General features: G+C 35.1%; 2 protein-coding genes and 1 long non-coding RNA gene across 3 annotated transcripts; 2 read left to right on the top strand and 1 right to left on the bottom strand.

The window, feature by feature from the left end:
* The first annotated feature begins 2,874 nt into the window (after positions 1 to 2,874).
* LOC143469731 (D-aspartate oxidase-like) lies at positions 2,875 to 5,036 on the top strand. The gene is made up of 7 exons (XM_076967537.1): positions 2,875 to 3,054; positions 3,137 to 3,323; positions 3,415 to 3,615; positions 3,702 to 3,832; positions 3,961 to 4,069; positions 4,228 to 4,363; positions 4,449 to 5,036. The coding sequence occupies exons 1-7, from the start codon at positions 2,968 to 2,970 to the stop codon at positions 4,669 to 4,671; spliced, it is 1,074 nt and encodes a 357-aa protein (XP_076823652.1). The 5' UTR covers positions 2,875 to 2,967; the 3' UTR covers positions 4,672 to 5,036.
* Positions 5,037 to 9,046: 4,010 nt separating this feature from the next.
* LOC143469208 (uncharacterized) lies at positions 9,047 to 10,841 on the bottom strand. The gene is made up of 3 exons (XR_013119082.1): positions 9,808 to 10,841; positions 9,449 to 9,575; positions 9,047 to 9,298 (listed from the first exon to the last, which is right to left on the bottom strand). It is a non-coding gene; the product is annotated as an uncharacterized LOC143469208 (long non-coding RNA).
* An 8,490-nt stretch (positions 10,842 to 19,331) lies between these two features.
* On the top strand, positions 19,332 to 21,674 carry LOC143468118 (D-aspartate oxidase-like). The gene is made up of 7 exons (XM_076965114.1): positions 19,332 to 19,610; positions 19,704 to 19,890; positions 19,962 to 20,162; positions 20,250 to 20,380; positions 20,513 to 20,621; positions 20,844 to 20,979; positions 21,110 to 21,674. The coding sequence occupies exons 1-7, from the start codon at positions 19,524 to 19,526 to the stop codon at positions 21,339 to 21,341; spliced, it is 1,083 nt and encodes a 360-aa protein (XP_076821229.1). The 5' UTR covers positions 19,332 to 19,523; the 3' UTR covers positions 21,342 to 21,674.
* The last annotated feature ends 6,126 nt before the right edge of the window (positions 21,675 to 27,800 follow it).

The following is a 27,800-nucleotide window of genomic DNA, read 5'->3' as shown; positions in this document are numbered from 1 at the left end:
TTTGTAATCCAAATTAACAGGTTTGAAACACTGTTTGATTAAACAACACTTGCAAAGCAGGGCCCCAAATAAACTTTTTTATCTTTTGCTTTGTTACGTTTTGCTGTTAAGCCCCACAAATGAGTTCATTTGTTAAAAAGAAACAAATTATCTGTAAACGGTAACGTAACCTGTATAGGTATAATGATTTTGTAAGGACAAAATATTCCAGCTGGTGCTAGAGACAAGAAAGCTTCGGTATTACAAAACTTCAAAACAAGTAACCTTTCTTTTTTCAGTGGTCCATTTCATGTTACTATAGCCCACATATATAAATATTGTCTACATATGTCTTATAGTTATCATATAATTTATTAAATAAACCTATCAAATATTTAAATAAAATAAGCCTACGCTTATCAGGAACTATGACAAAATGGTCGTCATTGTATCAACTAAACGTTACGCGCAGATTCAAAGGGCGGCAAAAAAAAGGTGTATTATGACGTACTCTTTTTAAAGCCTTGAAGCGATATGAATAGTTCAAACCATAAAATACACAAAGCGTTACCTGTAAAATACGACTGAATATGTTAAGTAAAAATGGTTTTATTAAACTATTTGATTTATCTGTAAAGCAAAGACTCGAACTACTTTCGTGTCTTCTAGTTGTCAGTTTGAGGTGAAATAATTGTCAATCTCTATCTACACTTTATTGTTTTTCAAAACTTCAGAGTTATTTTGAGAGGATTCGCTATTTTGTCTTGGAAAGATGACACAAGTCACGGAAATCTTTCCTCTGATGATGCAATGATGCGAAAAAAGTTGAACGAACAGCCCCATGTTATCAGTCGTGGTCATTTCAATCGTGGACATGTTAAGAGAAACGAATAAATTATTATCAAAAATAAAGAGAAGTTTTCTTAGTTTAATGCTAAATATGTTGTCATAAAATTCAAGTCATGACAGTATTATAGACGGTTGTTAGAAATAAATTGAAAATGAAAATGAATGAAATGAAAGCTTTATGAAATCTTAAAATTTACCCATTTGGTGTAAAAATATGCGACTAAAATATGATTTTGTTGATTTGAGGCAACATTTTACACAAAATCGAGTTCAAAATAAGAAAAAATCTGATAATTTGTTTGACTTTAAATTAATCTTATTCATGAAACACCGGAAACTACGAAAGAATTCTGACCTCAGCAACGACTTGGGTTCAACGCTAAGGATCAAAGTTCCATTATAAAAGACTTCTTTGGTTTTCAAAAACAACAATCTCTTTTGCTGAAGGCCACACCTATGTAGTTATTATATATAGTTTGTAATAATGAAGAGTTCTGCGGTCACGTTCCAATCAGGGAATTTTTACATCTACTTTGTCCACATCTACATGCTCTGTAAAAAAATGAAACATTTCCTCTATAAAAGACAATAATCTGTTTTATTTTTAAGGGAGGGGGTTTTATTATAACAGATTCATCAAGCAACTGAAACAGTTAATGATGTGAAGTCATAATCAATTCTTGAAGGCAGTCCTGGAAATAAAAAATGCACACAGCAATGATAGAATCGACTGCTAAACCAAATTTTCTTCAAGAATCAGCAAAATTGATTTTATTAATTCTGGAAGAAAGTGCGACACGAACGAAAGACAATCGGAACGACTCTTGAACAGAATAGGCCTAACAAGATACATGGTTCTTTCATTTTCTGCTCTCTTTTGCCGGAGAAGTTTAAAATTTAGATAATCTGTAACAAGCTTACAAGGGCCACAATTTCTACGAACATTTTGATTTTCGTTTTTGTATTTGATTGTGACGTAACAATTTTACACGTGATACTTCGATATTCTGTATAACAACACAGTCAAGATATCGCATGAAATCTTGTGTAATGATCACGTGACGAAAGCTACCACATCATGACAATAAGAAAAAAACGCTTTGCTCGGCTTTCTTGTTGTTGCGCAGTTTAAATTTTATCCAGGTGTAGAGCTTAAAGTTCAACACTTTGTTAATCATTTTTTCCACAACACTGTGTAAACTGATAACATACTACGTAATATAATGCACATATATACACGTGATGGTGATAGTATTTTGAGCGGATTATTGTTACGATTTCGTGGCCACCATATACAGAGATAGCAAATCATAATCACGTGAAGGTATACCACTTGAAAGCAACGGTGAAAAGTCGACTAATATTGCGACGTTTGTATCACATGTCATTGACTTCTTGAAATCGTCAGACTGACTAAGTGTCTACATTTTTGAACGTTATAATTGGTGAAATGTTTGAATAATGTGTTTTTGTAGTCATTACGCATGGTCAAACGGTTGCTTGCTATAATTATTCTTAATTCCTTACTTAAATAGTTTTATTCCAAATGGTTTAACAAAATGTTTGCAATAGTATTATAAGCAAGAGTAACATGTCAAGCCGTAAATATAATATCATATGGAGCTGAAACCTTACTCCGACAGAAAAAAATCATAAACGTGAAGCCTAAATGAAGCTTTTTACTTAACACAATAAAAAGAAACGTCTTAATTCAATGTAGTTAAAAATTATATCCATGCTGCGGGCGAATAACTTCAAAATCCTGTCGTAATAGAAGCACAATGACCAAAAAAATCTTAAATCTAAAACTGGCCAAGTTGCTAGCCCAGGGCATCATCCAAAGGCGGCCGACGCTATAAAAGCGAGGCGGACTTGGTGGAAGCAGACAGTGAGTTATCGCCTACTGTCGTACAACAATGAAGATACCAGCATGCGGCAATGGTCATAGCTTGCACTCATTGCGTTTTAGTAGGATGTCTATATGGCATGTAAATGCAGCTCAAAATAAACTAAAGTGGCAAAGGGAATTTTCTATAAACCGCATTAAGTTTATTAAATTGTGCAGGAATAATAACTACAGTGTAAGCGTAAGGCGTTGAAATTTTGAATTGAAACATTTATTCATAAAAACTAGATAAAATGTCCCTCAACATCGCTGTTATTGGAGCTGGTATCATGGGTTTGTCGACTGCTTACAAAGTTATGAAAGACATACCCAATTGCAAGGTAAATGTGGGGCTAAGTATGGCAAAATAGGTTTCCGATTGTACAAAATTTCTTGATATTACTGTTATTCTGCCTTAAACAGGTAACTGTCTTCTTCGACAAATGCTCACCTGAAACGACTGGAAATGTGGCAGCTGGCTTCATCTATCCCTATCCATGCGGGCGACCATATGCTGATGGACAAGATGAACCAAAGCTCTTCGGATGGTTTGAAAAGACCATGGATTGGTTGAAAGAGCTTTACAAAAATCCTGATGCGTACAAAATGGGTGAGTAAAGAACAGTTATATTTTAAAACGAACTGGAATTCTTTAAACTAATACCAAAAAGCATGATTGTTTAAACCTACTTTTTTCCCAGGTATTAACCCAGTGTCTGGTTATATAATGGGCGGGGCAGTTCCCGAATATGCAACAAAATTATTTCCTGATTTTCGGGAAATCGACCCAAAAGCACAATCGGCTTTTATGATTCCTCAACAACCAGGTCATACTTTTACAACATGGCAATGCGATTGCTCCAAGTATTTGCCTTGGCTCATGGATCAAATCAAAGCCATGGGTAACTAGCAAACTTGATAGTTATAGTAAACAATTGGTGATCACAAAAATAAAATGACAATTTATACGCAATTGTATCATTTAAAGGAGGAAGATTCATTCGTCATCACATCAACGCATTTAGCGACTTGAAAGATTTCGATCTTATTGTGAACTGCACTGGTATTAATGCAAATTTCATTACGAATGATAAAAAGATGCAACCTGACAGAGGACAGGTAAATTGTGATAAAAGCTTTTTTTAAATCTACAATTGCAAAGGTTTAAAATTTGTTTTTCAGCCAGCTTCAATATGTCCACAGACAATTTCTTAAATTTTAATGTAAATACCGCATTTTGTTAACAGGTAATTGTGGTAAAAGCTCCTTGGATCAACCACTTCTATATTTCTGGAACAGACACTTACATTCTACCTCGCATGGAAGAAGTTGTCCTTGGTGGAACTCACCAAGTTGGTATGACTGCAATACTAAATGTTGTCAAATGAAGTTATGTTACACACAAATAATAACTATGGTATTAGTCAAGCCGTTTCAAAATGTTATTGTGAAATAATATATTATATGCTGTATATTATACAAATTGAATTTCATCATAAACCATTATTTAACAGGTGATTACAACCTTAAAGAGAATCCTGCAGACACAAAGAAAATCTGGAGAGAATGTATCAAGATTTGTCCAAGTCTGAAATACGGTGAAATCAAAGAAGTTCGAGTTGGTTTGAGACCCGGCAGAAGCGCGATTAGGTTTGTAGGGAGCATGTTATGAATAAAACTACAAACTTTTGTGTAAGTCATTACTGTATAAATCAAGTGTTTTGTTGGTTTTTAGAATTGAAGTTGAGGAAATGAATCTTGATGGGAAAACTGTTCCAGTCCTGCACAACTACGGACATGGAGGAGCTGGTGTCACTTTTCACTGGGGATGTGCAATTGAAGCAAGTGATGCTCTCCAAACTTATCTGAAGAAAATCAACAAAACAAAGAAATCATCAGAGTCGAGCATCAAAGATATTATTCCAATGGTCAATGCAATTTCACTTAGTAAACTATGAGGCAGCCGTATAGGTACAAGCAATGGTAAATGTGTGTAATTTATATGTTAAGTAAATGTTTTTCTTATACGGTTTCATTCTTTAATTATTAATAACGATGTGCGATGCTGGGAAAATATCTCGTCATAATCTTGTCTTATTACCTGTTGTCTGTTGTTTTGAGCCAATTTACACAAATACTGTTTGTTAAGTATTTTGTCTAAAGGTCAATGTTTTGTTTTGTCTGTTCTGTTTGTTTAATTGTTTGAAACATCTTAACGTTTGTAAATAAGGTAATGTTTTGGTAAGCGTCTTTCTGTGATATTTATTTTTGCTTTCTTATGCAGGCCAGTATACTGTGTGCAATAAAATGGTTGAAATTTTAACATTTTTGTTGCTTGATCCATAAATCAGTGTTGTGCTGGCTTGGTGGTCCTAGATTTTAGAAATTTCACACAAAACTTGGAAGCAAATTCATGTGGGATGAAATATGTGCAGAACAGTTAAATCCATAAAAACGTTTTTGAAAGCAAGACGAGAAAACACATGTGATATTGCTCAGATTGTTTTGGATATTTCATACTCGTTCCACTTTCCTCAAACGTCAAACGTAATTAGATATTTTGAAACCATAGTTTTTATTAGAACATCTGCAACAACATATTACCGGTTTAGCGTCTGCTAGAAAGTGACCTGCAATTAATTATCTTGAATGAAATTCACTCTTCTAATTCTAATCTAATCTCTTCTCTTCTTCCTGGTCTTCTGTTTTGGGGAAGAAGTTCAAAGTCCAGCATAAGATTACACGTTTGTATCACGTTTGCCGAGTATTGAAGAATTACTACGCCATAATTTTTTCCTTGCACACACATGCACCAAGGGGACACTGTCCGTATAACCGAATGGTTTATACAAACAATAGTTGAAATACAAGTAAAAATTTACCACAACTTCAATGAACTGTGCGAGATTCAAGGAGTTATAACCGATACAAATGCGCATTTGATTATATGGGACAGACGAATTTTGAAAACAAATTCTAAAATAAAATGTAATATCTTTGATTGAAGAATTACCATTTATTATATATTAGCCCGCCATTGTCATGCAGATGATGCATGTTAACTTCTTCTTATCTTTATTAATGTGATGGCATGCCGGTTTTAAAACACTTTAATTAGCCAAATATGTTTATAAATCTTTGAAAAGCAATCATCTCTTTAAGATACAAGACCAGGTGACGGCTTCTCATAAATAGTTGATGAAACAAAAAGGTAATTCCCCTAGAAAAAGTACCGAATAATTATGACTTTGTCGCTTTGCAAGTAGTTTGAAAATGATAGTTTGATGATAAGTCGTGACCTGGCCTGGTAGCCTCAAGGCGTTTGTGCGCGTTAAGATTTATATAGATTAGGTTTAACCTTTTAAAAACCACAAGTTGTAAGGACAATAGAGATTAACCATAGTAACATACTTCTCCTTTTCCTTATGTATAAGAAGCTGTGTATACATGTCACGGGATTATTTCTACACCCTTGTTTTATTATGTAGCACTGCACATTGATACGTTTTAGTTGTATAGTTAGATGTATATTCCACGATGTGTTTTTAGATTTATATTAAGATGTATTTCACCCGTATTGTTGTGGTCATAATGTGTGACTGCGTTTTTATTTAGTATTAGTAACTCATCGATATTTCACTTGTGATTCCTTTTCTTGTTAGTAAGTTTTCTACACACGTATACGTTTTACGCCCCACAACTCCCCCCGGGGTATATTACGCTGCCCGCAATTTCCATTCTCACACCGGAATGATAATTAATTGCTTACGTTGTGGTTTTTTGGAGAAGAGTTAATTCAGTCTACCTTCGTTTTTAATACAAGAAAGACGTTTGTTTTTATTAAAGGAAGACTCATAAAAGATAGGAAACAGAAACCGGCTAAGTGACTAGCCGTTAAATCGGGAGGCCTCCTGGCCCAAGAGAAACTTGGTTACATACACATTGACCAGAAAAGGTAATAATGCATCGGAAAAGGAAACGCGAACGGAAAATGTTTTGTGATTTTATTGCACGAAATATTGGTGGGCATTAGAGAGCAGAAATAAATGTCACAAAAAAATTAATACAGTAAAAATGCTTTCTATTAAAATGATGAAAACAAAAAACGTAAAATGTATTTTAACTGAGAAGGAGCATCAAATAAATTGTATTTGCTTAAAGTAGACCGTCGATACAAGGCACTGAAAACGTGATAATTTGTCGAAAAACTCGAACAGCATGATAGTTAAACATATTTAAAGAAAACCAATGAATAAAAATATAGGCTTTGCACCACATTTAAAATCTAATGCAGGTGGCATTGCTTTCAGCTGTAGCTATCGAGCTTACGTAGCTTAGGCTGTAGCTCAGGGGTGTCAAACTCAATCGCACCAGGGGCCAAAACTCAAAACTTATTTAACGCCGCGGGCCGTAAGGATAAAACTTGATTGAACGTTTCGTGACACGAGTACATGAATTGGAACAGTCAGCGAAACAGCACCAAATTTTTGTTTTTTTGGCGGTTTTGGCTGGGAATAAATCGATTTATTCTATCGCATGATGAGGCAACTGTTGTGCTGCTATATTGTGCGATTTGTTATAATCTTGTTTCTTGCTTGAAAAAAGTAAGTTATACTGCACAATGATCTCGCGGGCCGGAAATAGTTGAATGTATAAAATAGCATTGCGGGCCAAGTTTTATTGTAAAGCGGGCCGGATGTGGCCCGCGGGCCGGGAGTTTGACACCTATGCTGTAGCTCGTACATGTCTTTGAAGTTCGAGTAACACTTTCTTTGTCTGTGACTTCTTGGTTACCAGGAGCGAGGTATAACATATATTTAAGCGTGGTTTATTTTTTTGTTTTGACGTTTATGACGTCATAATAACCACAATTTTCCGATAAATCTTTGACTCTTTCAAAACATTACCATGGTTACGTGCCTGAATGTGAGCACTGTTCTGTTATGTCACATTGCTGTGAACGGCTGACTCACGAATCGTTAACTTTTTCGACTTTATAGAAAAAAGTTTTCATTACGCAGGAAATTATAACAAGAAATCATCACATACCATTTTTGGCCTATTTCCCGTCAAAACACCGCCCGTTATGTACGTAATCACCGCAACCTCAAGCGTGTTGATATTAATGTAACCAGTACATTTACACTCCAGGCAGAAAATCCCTGTAGTATTTCAGCTAAGCCACTGAGCGTGACGTTCATCGCTCTCGTTATGATCATGACTAAAACTCATTTTATTCTCGCAGTTTGATTGTCAATCAATTTCTTCTTCTGCTAATTTCATCAATTCAGATTATTTTGCGAGTTGCAGTTACTCATCTCACCGAATGCAAACCTTTCACTAAAGTAAAAATATTTGTGGTAAGTTGAATAAAGACCATCGCGTGAAAACTCTCATGTGGACACAAGAATATTTATTCAGAAATATTGCTTGTGATGTCATTATACTTATCGATTATGACAACAATGTTATTATAGGAAAAAGATGTGTTTTATGGTGATCAGCTGACACGATGAACAAAATGGGGATTTCTTCTGTAGTTATGGAAACTCTTCAGTTTCCCATTGTTATGGCTTAAAAACCACTTTTTCGAGGGAAGTTGGACGTGACGTAGCGTTTCTTATTTTTAACTTTGCCAGTATTTTAATGACGTGTAAAAAGAGTTGTGGTTTTTATGTGGTTTGCACTTACACCGCATGACACCGCAAGGCGAATTACGCTCAAATTAATATTTTTCGTTATAAGACGTTATCGATCAAGTAAGCAATGCAAGATATACCCGACTGTATTGTTTAGCTTAGCTATGATTTTGTGTAATAAATGATTTGTTATCATTTTGTTCTTTTATGATGAGCCGTTTTAAAATTCTATGTCAAAAACATTTCAAGTACATTGTGTGTAGCGGTTTCGTTTCTTTACATAAAAAGGAAATACTATTTAAAATTATCACATGCACATAGAAAACCAGTTCATTTTGAAAGTATTTGTTTAAAGACAGCTAGATGAACTCAAGTAAACGTCATGCTTGGTCCCAGTCAGAAATTTATCTTTGGCCTTACTATGTGATATCTACCGCACATGTTAGGAACAAAGTTGGCCCAAGGTACGTCCGCCATTCAACAGCCAGAGATATATGTTAGAAAGAGGTCAGGAAATTTGACAATGGGCAATGCTTGGGCCAAGTATGGCGACCGATCATAAGCCTTATATACCCATGCAAGAGCCTGAGAAAAATTATCTTATATTTTTCTCTGGGCCTAGTCTTTACCTGACATAAAACCCTTTCAGTAACATTACTAATAGCTACGATCTTTTGCGGCTTAATGCAACGTATACGTTTTAAATGATATTTATTGAAAGTTTTACTTGACAAAAGCAAGAACGCAGGAAATTAGAAAATGAAACGAAGATAAAATAAGAATTCTTTATAGGTGAGTGTGTATTTCTTCCCCACTGCTGCAAGATTCGATCGTCCTCAGACAAAACGTGAGAAATGTGACACTTTAATGCGGCTCTTTTGGTCTTTAGGATATTGTCAAAGCTGCAGCCCTCTTTTCCCTCCCACCATCCCAATCTCCGACTCCACTAAATACAAACTGGTGTTAAACATTGACATTAGGTTTAACATAGACTAAAAAATTTCACATTTTCAAACATCTACAATAAACACACACGAACCAAGAATGAATGCCAGCAATTTTCAGCAATGATAACAGTAAATGGAAGAGTATTTACCTTTCATCATCAGTTCGTACAAGACTTGATAGTGATCTTGCATTTTGGTTACATTCCTCAGCATCTGGCTCACTGGTTGAGCACTGCTGCGTAGTATACGCTAATCGACAGCACTTTTCATACAAACCTAATAAAAATAATGGAACAGGTAAGTCTCGTTAATCTAAATGAGTTTACACAAAAAGGTTTGCTTCGGGTAAAATGATATTTCCGTGATGTTTTGTTTCTCCTGTTAGCGAATTACATGCTACAAGATTACAAAACCTCACAAAAATGTCTCAGTAATGCCAACTAAACAATATTTGTATTACCTGCGTATAGTCATACACAACAATTAATACTTAGGCCTACGTACTCACTTGACTGATAGGCTACAATACATTGCAGCTAAATAACTTCCAATTTTTTTTTCAACTTCCAATTCATACTAAATTGGCTGGGATTAAACTGATGCGCTAGGCTAACACAAAAGAACTAGGGTTTAACTAACAAGCACTATAAGAATAGCGCTAACTATCACTAGCAAACAAGTCACGGCCTCACGGGCTCATCAGATCTAAGGACAGGAATTCAAGACAAAGAATTCCCATGAGGCTAGATTTCGTAAAAAAAAAGCGCGAAATAAATCAATGCCACGCGATTGGTCAAGGGAAAAACCTTATCGGTAGAACTATGGGTAGAGTGATGACGTAGAAACTCTTCGGCGTAAAGAGAACAACTATAAAGGTTTGCGATTTGGTCGCCATGTTGAAAATGAATATTGTGTACGAGCTGTTGAAAGCGTGGCAGTGAGTTAGGTTTTATAACTACAAATGATTCCAAAAGGAACAATTTTGCGTTTTTACATAAAATTTTGAAAATGTACATTCCATCTTATAATAATAATTTATAATTAAGTTAACCGGTTAATTGTTCTACTTGCGCCTTGCATTTTATCGCCACTTATTGTAATATCGAACTACCACAATTATCATTACAATACAGTACCTACTGTGTGATCATTATCGTATTATACAATTTTCACACCTACAATGTTGGTAATCATCTATAGTCCATATACAATTAATTGTTTCCAATTACCTGGTAGGCTTTCAGTGACATGCAGAAATAACGTCTTTCAAGTTTGGTAAAAGGATACGTAAATAACAATCCAATATTTTTGATAAAACGTACATAAAAAATTTCGATTTTTATACCAACATTATGCAAGAAATTCTTACTTGAGGCAAGGTTTAGAAAGGTACCATGAACCATCGATGGGCTGTTTATGATAAACTAGGATATATGTAAGATTATGTAACTCTTTCTTACGAACAAACATATTACATACATAATCTGTTATAATCAGACATAAGTGATCAATTGGCCATACATAATCTGGTATAATTTCCGACTGGGGTTAAATGGGTTTGTCCAATGTGAAGGGTTTTCAATTTCTTTAATTGTGCAGTGAAATGACGTTTTGAAATTTCTCTTTTGCCATTAAGTTTTAAACCACGAATATATACTGCACCCGGTTTGAAATTCAGACAAAGGCGATTTCCAAAACCATGCGTCATTAATTGAAAATTCAAGACTCGACATAGACATATATATGAATATATGAGATAAAATTGAGAGAATTATACAAGCATAATAATAGCGATATCTGCGATATGTGTTGAATGAATATCACAATGTTCAAGGTAAAACATTTCGTGCTTGATTTCCCAACTTTTTTATTGACACTTCAAACAAGCTCAACAAATTGGTCAAAACAGTACAAAATAATGCAGATTCATTGTGAAATTTTTCTTTTTTTTTACTAAAACTTACAAAACGTTTTCAGACAAATATCGCAAGAGAGAAAATGGGATGCACCACAGTAAAACGTTTACCCCCAAAACAACGAACTGTTTTTATGAACAATTAATTATCTTCGATTCATAGCAAAAGCGCTTTAATTTCATAAAAAATACTCAAGCACATAACCATGGAAAATCGTATTGTTTTGACTTCAAATAAATTTTAACAAGTGGGTCTATAAAAAGTTAAACTGAACGCTTTTTCGCGGAAGGCTATATTTCTTAGACTTATACGCGATATCAGACATAATATGACACACAAATGAAAAACTCCCAGAAAAAAGGAAAAGATGATTTCGAAAAATCATGATGAGAACGCATTTTCATAAGCCTTGACCAAAGTTATAAAATCGTGCCCATAACCTACCATAAAAAGCTTGATTAAAATTTAGAATCTTCAAGCTACAACCATCAATAGATGGCCATCATGACATTGCACTAGACCACATGTCGGCATATTTAACTTCCCGAATAATTGTGTTAATTTTTGGGTTTGGCTTAAACTCTATCGCATTGAAAACACAGCTTTAAGCGCTGTTAAAAAGCCTAAAGTAGGTTTTGCAAAGTTTTTTCGTTATCTAAATACACAAGTTCGGAGAATAACATAACTAGACAACCCAAGCTAGCTATGGCCTCATTTAAACTTTAGTTATTTTGTGTTCTCTTAAACTTTGCTCTAACTTATATAAAATCGTTTTTATAAAATTTGAATTGTATGAAGTATACTACATGCAAACGGTTTATTATAATAAACTTTTAAAGAATTTAAACGATAATTGTATAGTTTGAATATTATAACAAAACAAAATGACAACGATTGCATTTAATCACGTTACGGGATGGTTACACAGCCGCAGGTGGAAGGTGCGTCATGGTAAAAAGCATTCTTAGAAGCCACCTCAGCTTACTTTGATTTGAGCATTTCCAAACATAAAATACACTAATCGTAACTCGTGATTGCCGTGTAAGTATAGGTCACGTGAAAATGAATTTATCAAAACATTGGTAAAACATAAAAGTTTTTTGATGCAAAATTTTGTGAACAAATCTCCATTTATTAAGACTTATTTTGGGTATTTGTCTATCCTTATATTCATGCTATATCGCTATTTTGTCACATCGCTATATTTATGCTTGTATTTCTCTCCGTTTATTCTAAAAAATGTATTCTAATACTTGTATTATTATTGTACTTGTGAACTGAGAATACGTCACGTGTCGCGAAGTTAAGAATCTTCGCGTAACGATTGTGACGAAACAAGCACTCGTCTGCGATACTTTAGAACACCAACTCTCCGACTTTCTCTCTCTAATTTTGTTTTTCTCAAATTATTCATGAAAGTTATTTTGGAAGATTTCGCAATCTTACTATTTTATCTTGGGAAGATGTCACAAGTTAAGGAAATCGTTCTTCTGATGATGCAATCACCTACAAAGCTGATGCAAATAATAAAATAATTTTAATATTTGGATGGGGTTATGATTATGGTGAAGCAGAGGTTTTGTTTTTAAACGCAACGAAAATACGGTTTAGCTCAAAATTCATCAAAACAAATTAAATTAACTATATTTAAATATATTTTTCACGAAACATTTAATATTCATAAACAAAATGTTAAAGTTGCACGTAATTAGGTAATTAGTAGAATAGCAGCCGTGATAGGAAAAACAAATAAATAATTTACAAGAAAATAAAAGAAAAATTTTGTCAGCCACTTTGTCGTTTAAAGGCGACGGAGAAGAACACCTTACGTCAATTGACTGCCGGATGCTTCTGGGTCGATCATTTAATGAGCTACGCAAGGAACAGAAGCAGAAGTCTCAGATAGTCCCAACTTTAAAATGGCTCAAACAGGGTAAACTTTCTATTTAAACGTCGCTTCGACGAGCTCTACAAATGACCAGGCATCTGGCGTCGAATGTTTCTCAGCTTATGCGGCTGAATGGCGTTTCTCATCGGCAAGTTACGAGCTCTTCACAGCCTGGCACACGTGTACGCCAGTTGGTGACACCACGCGTCCTAGTTCCGGTCAATTTAAAGAGAAATCGTTGACGCTTCCGTCGGCTTGACGTTGACGCTTCCGGGAAAGCACACTTGGGTATCGCTAAAATCTGCGCGAAAGTAGCAGAAAGATTCTTTTGACCCGGGCTGCGACAAGATGTTACACAGGTAATTAACGTACTGTACCAGCTGTACTTGTGCATTTTGCTCTGGCTACTAGCTGGTAGCTACTCTACATATACTCGTCCAGTAAAAGTATTGGGTTAAATTTTAATAAGTATTGGGTTAAATCTTTAAAAGTAATAGCCATCGTCGCAAAAACAACATCTACAAATACTTCTGTTGTTTTAGAACGATTGTCATTGTTCAGTTCATTCTTTGAAAAAATAAATATTTGGAGAAATAAAATGTAAACATATTTGACAATATCACATTACTCGTTTTAACAAATAAAGTATAATAATATCGTTTATCTCAATTCATGTTATAATCCGTTTAAATCGGTAAAGTGCTGACGCATATCTTGAGGCTACGACGCCAGGCTACTGCTTATAATTTGTCAATGACTTATTGAACAAGAGGTGATTCCCCTGCAAAAAGCACCAAAATAATGCGCGTCTAGTCCTGGCTCACCAATCATTTGTGTACACAGCTGTCATAAACAAAACATCCACTTACCGAGAAAGCGCGCTTACTGAAGTCACCTCATAATGACAATGCAGATTACGACTTTAATTTCTCTCCCATGACGAATCTTGCGGTTAGCGGGTTTAAGCACCGTGTAGTTGAATTAAAAAGCTCAGTATTTGCTTGATATTTACCTGGAATCGCGTGTTGTTCTGGTCGCGATGGCGGCAAAAATAAGAAGGTTCTTGTTGCAACTAATATCATTAGTACCTCCTTCTGTACTTCAAACACTTTAAATAGCATCAAGCGTCTGCTTTGTCAAAAAAAACAAAGTTGTTTGCGAAGATTGTGCTCTAATCAACCGAGACCGTGACAAGAGTTACATTTGCGTCATAATTCAAATACTGTGAAGAAATTTCCAAGTTAGTTTGAAAATGTCAATCACAATAGTTTACAACGGACTAATTTAAAAAATAAATGTGCTTGGATTAGAAAATTAAACGCTGTCACAAACTTCTACAACAGATAAAAGTAAAACTGTTAAAATCTACAGCGTTAATTAAAATTCTACCGTTTAATACGATGAAAAACGATGTTATCAAAACATACCGTGTCAATAGAATCTCTAAATCAGAAGTTTGAGAATCGCACACGAAAATTCTTTCCTTGAACGTCGTGATGTTCATCATCGTGACAAACAACGCTAAATTTATGCTTGTTATTTCTCTCCGTTTATTCTCGGATACGACTATGACTATAATTTCCTGTTTAAACGCCGGGTGGTGTTGGAATTTACTTACTTTAGATTTAGACTGGTTTTGGCCAATTGGGCGAAAGGGAATTTTAAAACGTTCTCCCGCATTTTAAATTAAGAAGCTAAATATGCTTCGCGTTAGACACATCCTTAACTATGTCATGCTGCCTTGAAATAAACATATGAGTAATAATAACTGGCTTGTACTTGTATAAAACTTCGTTAATTTCTGAAAAACTGTAAACGTAATAGTTCTGACAAAAACGCAGAAAACGCAAGGTGACGTATTTCAAAACATCACCGACATTCAATTTTAAAAACGGTTTATCATAAAAAAGCAAAGTGAAAGCTAAAATTTTCACACAAAGTTATAACTGGGCCAAAACAAAATGGCCGTTCACCACTTTGTCAAGAGTCAAATGTAGAGCCTTAATTGTAGCAAGCGCGGAACATTGAACGCGCTTCGCTGGAGCGGCCATCGCCCTGATACCGTTCTCTTCCCTCGGTTGATTAGATCGGTGTGCCACATGCTAAAATGGGAGGAGTGACTGACATTGATATGTTTTTAGTCTGGATGTGGCTGGCTGGGGGATAGAGGTTGTTTTTCTTTTGGTTCATAAACGAGTAGTTTTTAGTAGACACCCCAGCCAGCGGTTAAACGTTTACGCGTTGTTTCCGTGTCATTAAAAGGTGGGATTGACCGTGTAAGTCACTGCAGTAAGAAGAAAAGCCCGGTTGTTGAAGCAGCCATTACCTCGATAAGAACCTGGCAGTGTACAAAGGACTTATTAATTACAAATGCAAACTTTTATATAAGATCTTTGATTTAAATTAAAAGGAAAGTTTTATGCCATAAACTTTTTGGAAATAACAGAAAGCATCGCAAAAACTCATTTTATGTTCAAAATACGGAAGATCTCAAAATAATTGTTGCTGATGAGCCAGTGACTTTATCCAATAAAGCGCATAACCACGTAAAGTTTCATTCCCAGAAAAGCAATCGTTGCTTGATTTATAAAATACCGACAATCCTCCCGCTTAACGAGTCTTTGCTTTTCTAATGACGCAATCACAAACAAGTTTGCACAAACAGGAAACTCTTCTGATGTTGGAAAGAAATTAAAATCATGCAATCTAAGTCTTTGTGCACGTGATAAAAACGTTGAAAAAATTGTTTTTATTACGTCCAACTTGAGCTATTTGAAAGTATTTCGATAAATTTCTACGACGAATGTATTCACTTTAGGATTTGCATCTAAAAAAGGGAAATCTGCTCAGAAAGGAGAAAATAACAAAGTTTAAAATTAAAGAGAGAAGTATCTTTTTCGTCAGCCGTTCAAATATTTATTTAATGACACATTTCTTTGTCACATAGTGACGTTTTCCTTATCATCGGTAAACAAGTTGAAGTCATGACCACTACTGCAAAACAATTATTCCTGTGCCTGTGTGCTTTTCATGTAAATGTTTTCCTCGACTAACCGGAACAAATTTTGCTTTTAACGAAACGACAACAGATAGAAACAAAAAACCGTAAAAATTCTATTTTCGACATCACCTGCTGCGATCGTTTGATCAAAAATGAAGCGCTCAAATGTTCAAATTTATGATCGTTAAACCACAACACATTTATTTGTGCGCTTTCTCATGCATCATGATAAACTGTCAAATCTGCTTTTAAAACTCTCTACATCTGTGCAAACTGTTGGTAATTAAATTAGGAAAACTGAAATTCCTTGAAAGGTCAGTTTGTTTCGCGTTAAAATAAATCTCTATGTGAACAAACATAACAAATACATGTGGTTGATGTCGTCATGACTGATGAGGTCACCAACAACGTCATATAGCTCAAAGCTAATCTATTAAGAATGTGGAACATTTTGTAAAATTTTCCACTGTTTTGACTTCAAGTCAACTATATATAAAGGAAAACGACACGCAAAGAACATTTTGTCATTAGCATGTTAGCATGTTAGCATGTAGGGGACTGACATCTGGAACAAGACAGAGAAACATCGAGCATACAGTCCACCAACTGCATATAATGCCACGATGAATGCAGGTTTTAAATTCATGGACGACTACGCTAAATATGGATATAGCTATAACAAGAAGTGTGACCTTCATGACTTAACAAAAAATATGAATTTAACATCTCTGTATAAACAAAGTTATAAAAATTGAAAGCTAACAAGGAAATCGTAATAATGGATTTACTCATTGAAGAAACCGCAAAGCATTTGAACGGATATTACCGATCGAACTGTTCATTGCAAATGAAACAGATCTTGAGCAATGATGAAGAAGCAGAGTTTAGAAGAAAAAGAGCCAATACAGAATTTCAAGAAAAATGAAATTTATTTGTCATTTATTTTGATGCATTTTCTATATTTTCGAAATGTTTCATACAATCGTTTGCCAGTTTATTGCTCGTAACTTGTCTGCCCATAGACATCAGTGCAGACATTTAAAGGGATCTTTTGATAACGTAATAAAACGTAAAAGCACTTTACATTACTGGATGGTGGAACATGAACAACCGAAACTCGTTGGAAATGTTTTATTCCAAATTCGTTAATCCTCGTTTATTTTAAAGCAGAGGAGTTTTCTCCCGTACAATGTCATTGCGCAAGTCAAACAATTAGTCATCGTTGTCTGGAAATCCGTGTTACACAAATTTAGGTGATACAAGCGATACCACTACACTGCACGGTTAAGTAAAAACGAAAAACAAGTTTTGCGATTGAATTATATCAAGCTTATTGTACTAACTTATCTAGGATTAAACGAAAACGTGACCAGAGATGGTATGTTCGAAACTGGTTGGTATTGGTCGAAGAAGACCAAGGATTTCACACAGTTTCTACATCAGAGAAATGTGTTTTTTAAATGATTAAGTATAAGATTTAGTGGTTTAGTGATACATAACAATGTTGAACGCCACAGTTTGTGGCTTGATTCTCACAACAATCTGTGTTTTATCATCTCTGTTTATGTATATTATATTAATCGACGTCTTCTGGTTGTATGCTGAGTACGTGGTGATCGGCTTACTGCCAGAGAAGCAGGCCAAAAATGGTATGTCATGAAAGATTGTTGTTGCGCATTTCAAACTTCTTCGTAGGTATGAGAAGTCAAGGTTTAGTGATTCGGCTGCTCAACAACAGTGAAACCTGACAAAGTTGCGGTCACAGAAACGTACGTAGTCGGGTTTGTGTTTTAAAGGAATTGACGTGTTATCGCAAATATGTGGTTTCACCAAACAGACCTAGACGAAAAAACTAATCCACGCACGAGTTTACTCTCGACAAACAAAAATATCACAGGCACATAGAAAACAGCGAACGAAAATTTTGTTTGCCATAAGTGTTTTGACAAAAGTTTTAAATTATAAGTTACTACACAAGGTCATAATTTACAGAAATTTTTTTTATCCAAACTAAACTGGTACTGATTGCATCAAGTGCAAGAATACTCTAAACCAATAGTTTAAAACAAACCTAGAGCAAAAACCTAAACCACGCACGAGTTTACTCTCGACAAACAAAAATATCACAGGCATATTGTAAACAGCGAACGAAAATGTTGTTTGCCATAAGTGACTTGACAAAATCTAATTAATTACTAATCATAAGTTACAGAATAAAATTTTTATCCAAACGGCATTGATATGCATTTGATCTGTAGAATAATTATCCTCTGAAAGATTGATATACTACATTGGTTTAGGTTTTTTTCACTTAGAGATGAAACAATAATTACGCTTGTTAAAGGGTTAAAGAACAAAAGCGTTCAGATATTAAAGAGCAAAACTACGCCTTGGCTTTATAGTATTTATACGATGTATGAAATACAAACGATAATGAAACCATATTTAACGTGAAGAGAAACAAAACACTCACAGCCAGTACATTGTAGCGCTTTTAAAATAACGAGGTCACGTCACGGTTTCACGCTTCGACAATTATCATGTTGTTCCAAACTTTTCTTGTAAAGTTTGTTGCAACTGTGAATGGGTAAGATGACGTGGTCATAGAGTTTTTGGGGACTGAAATAACCAATAAAGGTGTATAACATACATGGTACTTGAAATGTCTAAAGCGTTGACAAAACGAGAGCCAAACAAGCCAGAATACATTTTGAAAATAATTTAAGCGGATGGAGATGTAAGCAAAGGAGGTGAAACAGAAAACTTATAATGTCTAATATTGATCAAACAATCAGGATTAGCGTTTTTAGCAATATCGTCTAGAAAAACTAGAGCTGAAATGGTTTCGAAATTTTCGTTTTCACGCATGAACAATGAACCATTCTCCTGAAAGTACTCAAACAACAAGTTGACCCGGTGGCAGAAAACACATCAACCCCGAGTAATAGGGTTAGTGACAGACTTTAAAAAAAACGTTCTTCGTTGTGCTTCGCCAGGGAAAAAACAAAACCGTCGTATAACCAGGATAAGGCCGTTGGCACAAACAGCAAGATTTCTGACGTAGGTGACAGAAATACGAAGCAACGATTAAAATGGAGTAGATTCTAAAAACAGCTACAAAGGGACTTTTACATCGAGCCTGTCTCTATAAAAGCAAACGCATTTCGGGAAAGGTAGTTAGTGACATATCGCTTACTGTGGTATCAGATCAAAGTACAAGTAAGCGGTCACTAACGCTTGTGCTGATTGACTGAAGATATTTAGTGAAATTTTCGGCATAGAACGATATCGTGAACGAAGCGTAAGTAAAAAGTCTCTGATCATTTTTTTGGATTTTCGCAGAAATATCAAAGTAGTTACAAAAGTTATCAATAGTTGTCGTCTTTTGTAAAAGATAAAAAAGTAAAAACTATACAAAAATGTCCCTCAACATCGCTGTTATTGGAGCTGGTATCATGGGTCTGTCGACTGCTTACAAAGTTATGAAAGACATACCCAATTGCAAGGTAAGTTTAGAACTTCTAATCGTGACAAGAACGCACAAGTTTGTAACAAAATAAACAAATTTAAATTTAAACTACAAACAATATACTTGACAGGTAACTGTCTTCTTCGACAAATGCTCACCTGAAACGACTGGAAATGTGGCAGCTGGCTTCATCTATCCCTATCCATGCGGGCGACCATATGCTGATGGACAAGATGAACCAAAACTTTTCGGGTGGTTTGAAAAAACCATGGATTGGTTGAAAGTGCTTTACAAAAATCCCGATGCGTACAAAATGGGTGAGTATATTGCTATGATCTCCACTAAACAAACGATAATATATGACATTAAAAAGGTTTAATTTCTACAGGTATAAACCCAGTGTCTGGTTATATAATGGGCGGGGCAGTTCCCGAATATGCAACAAAATTATTTCCTGATTTTCGGGAAATCGACCCAAAAGCACAATCGGCTTTTATGATTCCTCAACAACCAGGTCATACTTTTACAACATGGCAATGCGATTGCTCCAAGTATTTGCCTTGGCTCATGGATCAAATCAAAGCAATGGGTGAGTGTAAAAATGAATCAGTTTGCTAAAGTAACTCACCATGAACTACATTTACAATTGCTTCATTAATGTATGTTATGTGTATAGGAGGGCGATTTATACGTCATCACATCAACGCATTCAGCGACTTGAAAGATTTCGATCTTATTGTGAACTGCACTGGTATTAATGCAAATTTCATTACAAATGACAAGAAGATGCAACCTGACAGAGGACAGGTAAATTTTCAACCAAGCTTAAATTTTGTTGAGAAAAATTGAAATTAACTTTAATTATTCAACCAAATTCCATAATTTAAACAAAATTTTTTTGTAAATTTTAAAGTAACTTTTCCTCCGGTTTATTAACAGGTGATTGTGGTGAAAGCTCCTTGGATCAACCACTTCTACATTTCTGGAACAGACACTTACATTCTACCTCGTATGGAAGAAGTTGTCCTTGGTGGAACTCACCAAGTTGGTACGGTTACAAGTGAATTATTTTTTCAGAGCTAACATGAGCTTAAATATGTTTTACTCCTTTAAAAATGAAATATTAGCACAAACCAGTCGTTCATTGTCGTATAAAACAGGTGATTACAACTTACGTACCAATGTATTCAACTTGCTCATTTAACATTTTTTTCATTAACTGAAAGCTTATGAAGTTTCTCAAGTTATTCATGTTCTCTTGTGGTAAAAGGTGATTACAATTTGAAAGAGAATCCTGAAGACACAAAAAAGATCTGGAGAGAATGTCTCAAGATTTGTCCAAGTCTGAAATACGGTGAAATCAAAGAAGTTCGAGTTGGTCTGAGACCGGGGAGAAGTGCAATAAGGTTTGTAAAGAGCATCTTCCTATAATAATAATCATCTAATGACCTGTTTGTGGGATCTGCATCGTTAACCAAGTGAAAAAGGATGCTGAACTTTAAATCTAACCCTGTACATACCATGTTGGTTTTTTAGAATTGAAGTTGAAGAAATGAATCTTGATGGGAAAACTGTTCCAGTCCTGCACAACTACGGACATGGAGGAGCTGGTGTCACTTTTCACTGGGGATGTGCAATTGAAGCAAGTGATGCTCTCCAAACTTATCTGAAGAAAATCAAGAAAACAAAGAATTCAGCGGAGCTGAGCATCAAAGATATTATTCCAATGGTTAATGCTGCCACGTTGAGCTGTCAGAGCAAATTGTAACAAACAAATTCTCGATCAAGCAGTGACGTCCTTGTAAATATCGGTCGTTGGGACAAGACTCATTTAGATATAACCTTTGCAATGTGTAATTCTCTGTACATTTTGTCTTCTTGATGCTGTGCAATTTTTTTATCAACTTGTTTTTTTCTACACATTGTTGCTTCGACGAGCCGATTTCGGCAAACCTTATTTCTTAAGTATCGCATGTGAGACAAATCTTCTAAGTTAGCATGTACATAAACAAGTTCTTGTTTTATATTTTCTTTCTGTGATATTTATTTCTACTTTTTATGCAAACCAATGCTATGCGCTGTAATAAAAATGAAACTTTTACATTCGTGTGTTCAGATGGCGTATTGATAATTCCGAAAACCAAATCAAAGCAATAAGTTTAATGGAATTGAAATGAATTAAGACAAACAAAGCTTTATATCAAATAAAGAAATTTACAGCGACAATCAATTGCTCCCTTGTGCTTTTTTTGAAGTTAAATGCTTAAAAATCAAATCAACCTGTCATCAACTTATTATAATGTTCAGATAAACATTTGTTACAAATAAACAGATGTGCAAAATATTAGTGTAATGTTTCGTAATAAAGTGTTTGTTCTGCAGCACTTGTTGTCGCCAAAAAGGCAGCAATCAAAATGCATTTGTTCTTGTCAATGATGTTAGTAGCATCCTGACGATCTTGACTTGATTGTTTGATGACAAATATTTGATTCCAATACAACCTTTCACCTTAACGTCTGGTTTAGGCGGTCATTGTGCGGAGCGGTCCGACCTCTAACGGTTTGATTTTCGAACTTAATCTACAACCAAGCTATCGATAAGCAGTTTTTTTATTGTATCATTTTCGTCTACAATTTCTAAAATACAGCTGTAACATACATAACGAAATCGATGACTTTTGTTTTGCAACACCAACAATGCTATGTGTAACTGTAATTGTTACTTATTTTTGGTATGAGTTTGAAACTGAATTTGCAAGAAATTATTAGTTTTGAAAGTTTTTTCGACGGGCATAAGACCTGGTAAAGGAAATGTGTTTAGAATATTTTCTGAAGTTGGTTGCAAGGGATGAATCAGGTATAGAAAATAGAATCAATGACGACATAAAGATATTTATGAGATTACTGACAGTGAAGCAGACCATAAATATGATTATTAAGTCATTTTGCCTCAAACCTTGAAGAGATTTCATGTCAACAACTAATGTAAGTTAATAACTTGTTAATTGCGTTGCGTGGCAAAAACTTAACCTGACCTACTTATATTGTTTGCTGGGTCCTTTCCCTATTTGTGTCACGGGATTATTTTTATGCACCCGTTTTATAGCCATCACATTGTACACTGTTTGTTCGCACTACTCTTATATCTTAATTTAGTCAAATGTGTGGGTCAACTTCTATTTTTATTCGCGTTGTGTATTTGTAAGCATGCTTGTCAGGTTTTATGTTTGCTCGCGTGCTGCCGTATTTTACTTATTTATATGTACACATTTTTTAGTCGATCTTTTGTGACGTCTCACATCGCGACCGCTAGGGCCTAATTGGTATTTAGCGTCCCGCGTTTATTTCCTCATGGCGTGACAACAGTGGAATTTGTGTTTTGGTGTGGTGTTGCGCTCGTCTGGTTGAGTGTTAATTTAGTCTACGTTTTAACGTTGTAGTGAAAAGATGGTTGTTTTTATCTAAGATATGCGATTAAAAATTAGTAAAGCAAAAAGAGCCAAGTGACTAGCTGTAAAGCGGGAAGTTTCCTGGCTGAGAAAAAGTTTGGTTACACTACTAACTTGTTGAATAAAATATTTATACGTGACTTTTCAATTCTTTACCTCCACGCCTTAAACAGCGGCTTGAACACAAGATTAATTTGCAGGAGAATTATAAATATGTACTGATATACATACATAGTTCAAAGAAGTTAAGTAAGGCATCACAGATGGAATTTTCGAACGTGACCTGCCAAGTTTTTAATTAGGATTTCAGCAAGTCAGGCTTACTGTTTTGGAAAATTGATTCCAAGACGCAAAAAGGGTTAACACTCACTTTTGTCATTTTATCTTTTTTGAAAAATCTTTTTGATTTTTGATCACAATTATTACATTTCAAAATTTGTACTCCTATTTTCATAAAAGCAATCAAAATCCTCTATGTGTTTTTTAATTTGATCGTTAGGGTTCATCGCAATTAAGCATAATATAATATATGATAATAATATAGTTTTATAATATAATATATAATAATTATATAATATAGTCATCCAAAACCATAATAAGCTATAATCTTTTGAAAGATATTCATTTAAAATTTGAAAACATAATGTATAAAGTATAAATTGTTTTATAAAGTAAGTTTTCGTGTTGCTCTATTTTTATCCTTTGTCGAGCATTTTTTGTTGACAACAGAGTTTTTTGAAAATATATTTTTACTTAACGCACTTTTTGTAAAACAAATTTCCTGTTTCTTCTATTTCACTTTGTTACAGTTTGTGTTGTTTTATAGTCATCGTACCACACGTTTATTTAATCACAGATCAACTTTTGGAACTAACTCGAGGTAAAGTCCCTGATCGTGATTAATATCTTCAGATCAAGTTGAAAATATTCTACTCGATAGGTTACGCCATTGGTTCTCAAACTTTTTCAGCTTGTGGCACACTAGAAAAATTATAAAACGTTCGCGGCACACTTACAAGAGAAGAAAAGTTGCTTTAAAAAAGTTTATTTTCACGTGTTAATGTGATGGATGTGCTTATTGGATGGACATGTGCTTATTTATCAGCTATTGAAGCAGTTAGAGCGCTTTTAAGTCGCTAATGCTTGTCTGCATACCTTATTTTAAATATTTATACAGTTCTTTTCCAAAATTCCAAAAAGATTCGCGGCTCACAGCTTGGGAATCACTAGGTTACGCCCTTGTTATACAACAATGAAGCCATGCAACGTCGAAGATGTTTTCAAAGTCAAATGTAGTCTTATCGCGACATAATTTTCATATCAAGCACAAACTGATTCGGAAATTAGGTGACAAGTTAAAATGAATGATATGTTGTTTCTATTAAACACTGCTTTCTTAAATAATCACGACTAGACATCCTACAAACTTTTAACACTAAATAAGTTACTTGGAACAACTTATGAACAAAAATAGTTTCAAATAACCGATTACTAAACTGTGTGTATTACTTAAAATACTTCTGTGACAATAGTAATGCTGCGCTGCAACAGATCACATTTTATGCACTCTTGCATAGTAGAAAGTTAGTACGGAATTATTCTACGCTTAATGTTAGCTTCATGGTTTATAAGTTTTCTTCATTCAATGTAACAAACCCTAACCATTACAGTTCTTCAATGACTAAGCATCGAGAATAGAAAGTCTATTGTATAGGTAAAAATCAGCCACGAAACATTTGAAATTGTTGATATTTGCCGATTTCTCCTGAAATACAAATCTTTATAAAATCGTTAACGCAAGTCTGACTTAAATTTTAAAGAGTACTAGTAAACTTAATTGAACTTTTTAGATAGGTGGTTGTCCAAGTCCAAGTCCAAGTCTTTAAGCTTTACTACTCCCATCTAGCGGTTAAGTTTTACGACTTAATTTATCACGTCAATTTCTAATATAGTGTTCATATTATGTAAGAATATTGGCTTTACGCAGTGTTTAAAATCAGATATGTTGCTAAATATAGGATCCAGGTGTTGAAAATCTTTTTAAACCACCACAATATTTGGTTGCTTTATTTAGCAACTTGGTCTTTTAAAAGATTATATCTACAAAGCTAGTTCTGCAAACCGCTGCAAACCGCTGCAAACTGCTGCAAACTTAAAGCGTCTCGACGTTCACTGAGCCAAGTGCACAAATCTGCACTGTATTTATGTCAGTAACATAGCTATCCTTGTAAAGCGAATAGTTTTGTTAACGGAAATATCTTGTTTTTGAAGTAAGTTAGTTTATGTTTTTCAACAACCCCATGGACTTTGCAGAGTTTTCCTGTGATATTTTTTAATCAGTAGATATATCCTACGGTATTATTTATTTTCTGAATTGAAACACAGCTGCAGTTGCTGCGCTCTCTGTGTGCAAATCAATTTACTATAAGTTTGTGTAAGAAGTTCCAACAAATTTAACAAATTTCATAAGGACGACGGAAATACATTTTGACATACAGTAGCCTACACCAGGGCTTCCCAAACTTTTTTGCTCGCAACCCCTTTCAAACTTCTGAAGTTTTCCGCGACCCTTCACGTTTAAATTGGTTAGCAGTGCGAAATATACCTTTGTCATTAGTGACATTTATTGAGATGCAAAGACTGAATTCAAGCAACCAGTACTCAAAGCCTACTTACTACTTTACACATATGTAGGCCACTGGAAACAAAAAAAGCACACACATTTATTCAGTGTGATTGGTGCGACTGCTTTCTGCTACAAAGCAAGTCCAGCCGTGGCTCAACATCTGCTAATGCTGGTCTCAAGGCGGTTTTAATGTTGATTAGGCTGGAACTATATTTTGTTTTGATTGTATTTTGTACTTCGTGTAAAATTGGTATACGCTCTGCGACCCCTGAAGTTCGTTACGCGACCCCTTGCGGGGTCGCGACCCCCAGTTTGGGAAGCCCTGGCCTACACCATATGGCTTGCCATCATCTAAGTTCTAGCAATTCAGCTTTCAACTTAATCCACTAAATAACATTATGAAAAATAATAAAAACACAAGATTTGCAACGACAGTAAAAGTACGAATTTAATTAGAACGTTGTGTTCAAGTCTTTTTTTCGCTTCACTAACGTTTGTTAGATTTCTATACGATAACGATCAGCGATCGTCACGCTTGATGTGCGCAGGTGTTTGCCTTGCAAACTGCAAACAAGTTGCTCGATTTGCTGTGTGCTTTTCGCTGACGTACGCTGAAGCTGTGTTGAGTCATTGTGAAAAGTCAAAGGTGAATACGTCGTGCAAGTTTTACGTAGTTCATATGTTAAGAGGTTATAACAGTAATCTTACACTGCAGGGTAGCAACTTCTGCAGTTATGCTTTTTCCGAGGAAAGTCGCCTATTCATCTTACGTAGATCACGTAGCCTGTTGTCAAAGTTAGGCGGTTAGGTTAGTAGCAGAATGGCCTTGCAAAAAGTCGATTTTAGTCATTTAAGGTTTAGTCGAAGTTAGATTTAGGTTAGAAGGTAGGTTATCAGATTTAGGCTAGGTTTAAGTAGGTTACTATGTTATAAAGTTTAAGTTACATAAACACAAAGCTGTGAATAATAGCGTTGAAGCACGATCGTTTCCGGTTACAAAGTAACAGCCTTTGCCGAATAAGCAGCTTTCATTTTCCAACCGCCATCGTGTACTTTTCAATCCAGCAGCCTTCGTCGCTGTTTGCATCAAATTATCAGATAATCTGGTTCCTTTAGAAAACTCCTACGATGTTTGTAACGTATGTTATACGAGTATGAAACCATTGCTACTGTAACCGTCACGTATGTTCCAAATTACACCGCTTGTACAGTACAAAGAAGCCTTAGAACCGTTCGATTACTAGCATGTAATGCTATTTGTCCCAAAGAATGGAGTATGCTTTGAATGGCAACTCGTGTTTGGCATCATTGTGAAGTAAAGTGTTTGAGAATGTCTGGACATACTTTACTAACCAATCCAGTGTTAACCATTTTTGTTCACTGAACGCGGTAAAAAAAGGTGTTTATTTAGTGAATGACAAATCTCTCGCTAATACTTGAGGATTATGAGGTTATTGTAAGTTGCACTCAATATGGCGGAAAGTAAACAAGGTTTGCTTTGAGTTAGCCAACTGTACCTTCTTTGTCTTGAAAAGTTAGTTGAACGTGCCCTCGACAATCCAGTTTCTTTGTAAGTCTCGCTCTATAACGCTGATGCTTGTTATAACCTAAGGCAATCGCAATGGCTGTTGCAGCAGCAGCAAGAGTTTAATAACAACTTTACAGCGCGCGCTGTTTCAAATTTCATGTATTTTATGAGCATGATGTGCTGTACACATACCGCATAACCAATAAAAGAAGTGACTATTTCGTCGGAAGTAGGCCACGCAGGTAGTTTTTTAAAGAAGGCCAGTGAGGTTTAAAGAAAGAATGTGAAAACAATGCATTTAGTCGTTTAAGGTTTAGCTTGAGTAAGAGAAGGTTAAGGTTAAGGTAGATCATGTAGGTTTGGGTTAGGTTCACTTTATTATGTGATGTATTTAAAGCTAAATCAGCGTTTAACCGTGGCTGTTGCTTAAAAACCATGATCGTTCACTGGAAGTAATTTTAACTATAAAAAACGACGTTCCTATATCCATGTCGCGTCAAAATTTACTCAAGAAGCGGCTGCCTACGTTGTTCTTCTCAGAATGCGCGCGTTATGAAATAGATCAATTACAGCACAAGCGATTCTTTGAATTACCATCTAACAAAACGATTTCTTGAATTCAGGT

This window comes from Clavelina lepadiformis, chromosome 8 (assembly GCF_947623445.1).
Source record: "Clavelina lepadiformis chromosome 8, kaClaLepa1.1, whole genome shotgun sequence".
Classification (NCBI taxonomy): Eukaryota; Metazoa; Chordata; class Ascidiacea; order Aplousobranchia; family Clavelinidae; genus Clavelina; species Clavelina lepadiformis.
The sequence above is the reverse complement of the archived record's forward strand: the minus strand, read 5'-3'. Positions and strand labels throughout refer to the sequence as shown.

Excerpts from the sequence above, each read along its gene's own strand:
- LOC143469731 (XM_076967537.1), top strand. The coding sequence starts at position 2,968 with ATGTCCCTCAACATCGCTGTTATTGGAGCTGGTATCATGGGTTTGTCG. Across the intron at positions 3,055-3,136 it reads AAGACATACCCAATTGCAAG|GTAACTGTCTTCTTCGACAA; the intron begins GTAAATGTGGGG and ends TGCCTTAAACAG. Across the intron at positions 3,616-3,701 it reads GGATCAAATCAAAGCCATGG|GAGGAAGATTCATTCGTCAT; the intron begins GTAACTAGCAAA and ends TATCATTTAAAG.
- LOC143468118 (XM_076965114.1), top strand. The coding sequence starts at position 19,524 with ATGTCCCTCAACATCGCTGTTATTGGAGCTGGTATCATGGGTCTGTCG. Across the intron at positions 20,381-20,512 it reads TGCAACCTGACAGAGGACAG|GTGATTGTGGTGAAAGCTCC; the intron begins GTAAATTTTCAA and ends GTTTATTAACAG. Across the intron at positions 20,980-21,109 it reads CCGGGGAGAAGTGCAATAAG|AATTGAAGTTGAAGAAATGA; the intron begins GTTTGTAAAGAG and ends TTGGTTTTTTAG.